Genomic DNA, 6,687 nt, shown 5'->3' with positions numbered 1-6,687 from the left:
GAGAGTGAGCGCGAACATGCGCGTGTGTCACTGTGTGTGTTTGTTGGAGGATGTATGTCAGTGTTAGCAGGTGCGTGCGTGCGTGTGTGTGTTTGTGTGTGCGTGTGTGTTAGGTGTAGGCCAGTGTAGGTGTTTCCGAGTGTGTGTTTGCCTTTCTGTGTAGTTACATGCAGCCGACGTCAGTGTGTGTGTAGGTTAAATCGATTTTGTTACAACGAATCAATCAACCATACAAATAACCAGAAGAACGAAAACCCACGTTTGATCTTGTTTATTGATTTTTTTCCCCATATCAATCATCATTCGCATTCGTGAATCAGTCCAAACATTTTTGTCGGTCCTGATGCAATGTCATGCACACTTTCCCCCCACCAACGATCGAATAATATACACATTCCTTTTCAGTAAAAATAAACATTTCAATAAGGCAACAATTCAAACTAAAACCATTGGCCACGGTATTTTTTTTTCACAGTGTAAATAGTCATCATCTCAGTGGCTTCACGATACAAGCGCTTCAGGCTCAGCCTGAAAATAGTAATCTTCTCGAGTTCATCACGTACACGATAGAAAACCCCCCCAACACCTTGCTGACGAATCTGTCATGGCTGTCACTGAGGACTGAGCAACACATGCTGGGTATTATTCATATTTCCATGACCCACCGAATGCTGACATGGGGTACATGATCTTTTACGTGTGTATTTGATCTCCTGCATGCATATACACACGAAAGGGGTTCACGGGCGCTCAGTAGCACTGCATTGAGGTCTGCACACATGTTGACCTGGGACATCTTTTGACCTTTAGTGTTTTGTTGTTGTTGTTATGGTTTTCTAAGGTTTTCATTTTCTCCCAGTTTCCATTTTGCTCGATTTTCTCCTGAAAAATCATGCTTTCAATGGTTGAATGGAGGCCTGTGCCGCGGGACTGAACTGACTATAGTAGTTCAGTCAAGTTTATGAATCCACACCATCGACTGAAACAACAGAATGATAAAACCAAAACTCACACCATCATTCTTGGCGCTTTTCAGCTCACTGTCTCTTCTTGAACCTTTAATTAAAACAGGCTCACACCTGCGAATCATACCCACTCATGGAGTCATTCACGTTGACAAAAGTCGCTCTCTCTTTTTCACTTCCCGCAGCGACACCACGCGCACGTGCAGGGGAGGGAACCCCCGTCTCACCCACCACCGCCACCGTCGCCACAGTGGCTGGAGTTGCCTCCCTTCCATCAGACAACTCCTCGATCCTTTCCAGCGGAGGGGCGGAAGGGTTCTTCTCTCCCTTGGACCGAAACCTGGCGAGAGCCGATGAGACTTTGGAGGACAGGAGGAGGGAGGAGGGGAGGAGCTTGGGAGATCCTTTAGGAGGAGGAGGAGTCTTTTTGCCAGGGAGCCCAGAGGGTCTGAATTTCGCTGCTCGGCGACCACTCATGCCTGCGCAGGACGAAGGCATGCGGTTGTCAGAGCCGCACAGCTTGTTGTCCCAAACTTGCAGGTGCGGGTAGGAGTCCCGCAGGTGCCCCAGCAGCGACAGCAGGCACAGCAGGAGGCTGACGACCTGGAGGGCGAAGGAGGCGTGGTAGCGGACTTTGCCCGGGGGGAAGTTCTGCTGGGAGGGGTAGCCCGCCGAGAAGACGACCAGGCTCAGGAAGGAGCAGAAAGCTGTTTTGGGGAGGGGAGCATGCACACACACACACACACAGAGAAAGAGAGAGAGGACAAGACAAAATTCTTTATTTCGAGGATAACATAAGCACTGTCGCTCTTTTTAACACTGATCCAGTCCCCGCCCTGAAACAGTGTCTATACAACACAATACTACATTCAAGTCATATCACGAACAACACAATACTATATAAGTCATAAGCATGCACTACACAATACTACATACAAATATAAAAATGGTAATAATAAGACACACACATCCACAGAGAGGAACAACCATGGTGTTAATAAAATACACAGGAAAAGAAATATAGTGAACACACACACACACACACACAAGACAAGACAAAATTCTTTATTTCGAGGATAACTGATAAGCACTGGCGCTTTTTTTTTAACATCCAGTCCCCGCCCTGAAACAGCCTGTCTACACAACACAATACTACATTTAAGTCATATCATGAACAACATAATACTACATAAGTCATAAGCATGCACTACACAATACGACAGGAAGGCATAAGAATGGTAATGATAAGACACACACACTCACAGAGAGAAACAAGCGTGAGCAGAGATATATAGCTCGTCTAATATCACTTACAGTGAAAAGACGTTAAACCAAAGAACGAACGAGAGAGAGAGAGAGAGAGAGAGAGAGAGAGAGAGAGAGAGAGAGAGAATTTTTTTTTTTTTTTTAATTCAAGGATTAATATATTTGGCATGAGCTATTCTTCCAATCTGACCTTGCTAGTCTGCATCCATTATGATAGCGCACATATATTTTAAAGGCAGAAAGGGAAAAACAAAACAAAACAAACAAACAAAACCCCCCCCCAAAAAACAAAAACATCGTACAAAAAGACATACAAGAAGAACACACACAAACAAACACACACATTGACAGATGAATATGAGAGAGAGAGAGAGAGAGAGAGAGAGAGAGAGAAGACTGAAGACAGAGAGAGACAGAGAGGGTCGACTGGGATGCTTCTGAAATCATCATCATCATATAAACATGGAGAGTGATGTTTGACTGTGGATGTTTTTGAAATCATTGTCATATTGAGAGAGGTGTTTCACTGATTTGTCAAGCAGGTGTCGAAGCGTGTGGACTGAGAGGGAAGACTGGGGTGCCTTTGAAAGCGTTATCATATCCTATTTTGCAACATCTCCATTGGCTCCCTGTCTCACACATAATAAAGTACAAGATCAGCACTCTATGTTATTAATGTATTCACAAATCTATCTTTGTGGCTGCTTTCACCTCTACACTCCATCTCGCTCTCTACGATCGGCTTCGGATCCACTCTGTTTACGCATACCCAGATTCAAACACTCCACTGTTGGACGCCGTTCTTTCTCTGTCTCTGGACCTTACATTTGGAATGAACTTCCTCCTTCGCTTCGTCGGGTCTCCACACTCAGCTCTTTCAAGTCTGGCCTTAAAACCCACCTCTTCACAAAATAGCCTCCCTTCCCTGCCTCTTCCTTGTCTTCAGTTTCTCCAGTTTTAGAGTTATGCATACGTGTGAATGACTGGTGTGAAAGCGCTCAGATTTGTCTCTGCACAAGCTTCAGCGCTATACTGGGGAGAGCAGTCTGAACTTCACAGAAATCTTTTGATGACGAAACGTAATGGAATACAATGCAAAATGAATGAACTGAATGCTATAAAATGTCCATGGGCCTTTCTTAAATAAAACAATCATTATGAACTCATTGTATGCCCTCTAAACAGGACCACTTATGGGGCTTTCTTGAATCAAACAACCATTTTCGTTAACAACTCATTAAGTGTGCTGTTTATGTTTACCCCTTTAAAATAGGACTACGGGTCTTTCTGGAGCAAAGCAGTCATCGTCGTTGACATCTCGACTACCCTTTACTTAACCTGCACTAAACTCACCGGCGGAGGCGAGGAAAACGATGAGCAGCCACGAGGCCCTGGAGCGGCCTCTGAGGGCCACGACGTAGGAATACAACGAGGCGACAAGTAGTGCCGGCATCAGCAGCACCACCGACAGCACGGCGCTCACCTGGCACGCCTCGTACCACACTGCACGTGCACACAGTCAAGCGCACGCGCACACGTGCAAACACACACACACACACACACAATCTTCTTGAGTGCACAAATGTCACTGTCCATCTACCTACTATCTTCTTTTTTTCCTTCTTCTGCGTTCGTGGGCTGCAATCCTCACGTTCACTAGTATGCACACGAGTGGGCATTTACGTGCATGACCGTTTTTACCGCGCCATGTAGGCAGCCATATTTCGCTTTCGGGGTTGTGCACGCTCGGTATGTTCTTGTTTCCATAACCCACCGAACGCTAACATGGATCACATGATCTTTAACGTGCGTACCTGATCTTCTGCTTGCGTATACACACAGAAGGGGGTTCAGGTACAGGCAGATTTGCACATATGTTGACCTGGGAGATAGGAAAAATCTCCACCCTTTACCCACCAGGCGCCGTCACCGAGATCTGAACCCGGGACCCTCAGATTGAAAGTCCAACGCTTTAGCCACTCGGCTATTGCGCCCGTCAAGTTTCCCCAAATTCACCACACAACAACCCCCCCCCCTTCCCCTCCTACCTACTTTTAATAACAACATTCAAAATTTGATGCTTTGACAAAATGCACACACACACACACACACACACACTGTCTTCTTGAGTCCATAATGTGTCTGTCCATCTACCGTTTCCTCCAATTCAACACACAACGCCCCCCCCCCCCCCTTTACCCTCCTAACTACTTTGAATAGCAACATTCAAAATGCGAAATTTGATGCTTTGACAAAGTGCACATACACACACACACAATCTTTCTGAGTCCATAATGTCACCGTCCATCTACTCTGTTTCCCCCGATTCACCACACAACACCCACCCTCCCTATCCTACCTTTCTTATTTCTAATGTTGAAATTCAAATGCGAAAATTGATGCTTTAACAAAATGTCTGCAATCATCAGCATGTGAGACGGGACATTAAAATTAAATCCACCCTCCTCTCTCAGTGAGTTCTCACTTGTTAGAAATATCACACCAATACTGATGCTATTTTATTCAGGTTTGGGGGGGAATAAAAGAGATGTGTTACATTACATATAAAGCAAGGAGATATGCTATCATAAGAATGGCATTTTTGCCCCCATACTACCTACCCCCTGTCCCCCATCAGACACACAAACACGCATGCTGTATGTGCACGCCCCCATTATTGTATAATATATCGTGCTACTAGTCACACACGTAAATACTCAACACCCCTCTCTTCCCTGCCCCCCACCTTCCCTCACCTAGCTCTCTGCACACACACACACATACAAACTATACGTACATGCCTCCATTTTTGTATGTAGTCCCACCACACACACAGAAGCACTCATCACCCCCTCCTTCCCTCTACCCCCCTCACCACCCCATCCTCCTCTGTCTCACCTGGCTGTTCGAAGAGGTGACGGATGGTGTCAAAGGTGGAGCACACCCAGCTGCCCTCCCCCCTCTCCCTGTAACAGCTGAGCCACACCCCTTCGTACAGCGTCATCTGCTCCCCCTGCCACCCGACCACCCAGTATGGGGTACATACCGCCAGTCCGTGACCTGAAATGGTGATAGTGATGACGATAATAATGATGATAATGATGATGACAATTATATGAGCCACATCCCTTCATACAGTGTCATCTGCTCCCCCTGCCACCCGACCACCCAGTATGGGTACATGCCGCCAGTCCATGACCTGAAACGGGTGATAGTGATGATGATAATGATGGTTATAACGATAGTATTAACGATGGTGGTAATAATGACGATGGTGTCAGTGGTGGTAATAATTATATGAGCCACACCCCTTCATACAGCGACATCTGCTCCCCCTGCCACCCCACCACCCAGTTTCGGGTACATACCGCCAGTCCGTGACCTGAAATGGTGATAGTAATGATGATGATGATGATGATGATGATGGTTATAACGATAACAACAATGACAGTGATGATAATAACGATGATGATGATGATGGTAATCATTATGAGCCACACCCCTTCATACAGCGTCATCTGCTCCCCCTGCCACCCCACCACCCACTATGGGGTCCACACTGCCGGTCCGTGACCATAGTGATTAATCATAAGAATAACTATGAGCCGTACCCACATATTCTAATGTGTTTAACTTTTTTTTTGTTTATTTCATCCACTTAAAAAAAAAGTTTTATGCAAATCTTGGGGAGGCTCTCAAAGCCTGCTATGACCAGCACATGGGGCTCATGCATAGGACAGGGATCTGCTTCTCACTTGTCCATCCATCAATCTATCCATATGATATGTATCTAAAATAAATAAAACAAATACTTCTCACTTGTCCATCTATCTATTTATCCATATGATATGTATCTAAAATAAATAAAACAAATACTTCTCACCTGTCCATCTATTTATCCATCCATATGATATGTATCTAAAATAAATAAAACAAAGTTGAAAACCAACACCTATTTTGTTAAACAGAAAAATAAAAATCTGCATCTTCGCTGCCACCCGATATATATGTATATATATCGACAACCATCTACCTGAAGATCTAGTCATCAGCCCCATCCACATGTAATATGCAGCTTCTGTTCAAACGTGTGTGTGTGTGTGTGTGTGTGCGTGCGTGCGTGCATGTGTGTGTGTAGTGCGTGCATGTGTGAGTATGCACAAGTTTTTATATTGATATGCACTTGTATGTATCCTAATTTCTACTGTATCTGTGTTTGTGTATGATTTTCGATTTATGTTCGTATCTTGTTATGTACTATCTCCCCCCCCCCCCCGCGCCCCCCAATATTTCTTGTGACCCCGGTACACTTGGTAATAAAGACATATTCTATTCTCTCTCTCTCTCTCTCTCTATATATATATTCAACACATGTGGTGTAGCGAATACGGATCAGTCCGTGCGCTTTGACACTGAATCCTTGAAACTGAAACTCATCTCCTTCTACTGCTAAGTC

General features: G+C 45.0%; 1 protein-coding gene across 1 annotated transcript in view; it reads right to left on the bottom strand.

Annotated features, from left to right (window-relative positions):
• Positions 1–256: 256 nt before the first annotated feature.
• LOC143276993 (uncharacterized) overlaps positions 257–6,687 on the bottom strand; it is a 10,811-nt gene continuing 4,380 nt past the window's right edge. Inside the window, exons 3-5 of the mRNA XM_076581699.1 lie at positions 5,130–5,291; positions 3,585–3,734; positions 257–1,672 (exon numbers count right to left, since the gene is read on the bottom strand). Of these exons, the coding sequence (XP_076437814.1) occupies positions 1,074–1,672; positions 3,585–3,734; positions 5,130–5,291 (911 nt within the window). The 3' untranslated portion in view covers positions 257–1,073. The remainder of the gene's footprint in view (positions 1,673–3,584; positions 3,735–5,129; positions 5,292–6,687) is intronic.

Source organism: Babylonia areolata, chromosome 33 (assembly GCF_041734735.1).
Source record: "Babylonia areolata isolate BAREFJ2019XMU chromosome 33, ASM4173473v1, whole genome shotgun sequence".
NCBI lineage: Eukaryota > Metazoa > Mollusca > Gastropoda > Neogastropoda > Buccinidae > Babylonia > Babylonia areolata.
The sequence above is the reverse complement of the archived record's forward strand: the minus strand, read 5'-3'. Positions and strand labels throughout refer to the sequence as shown.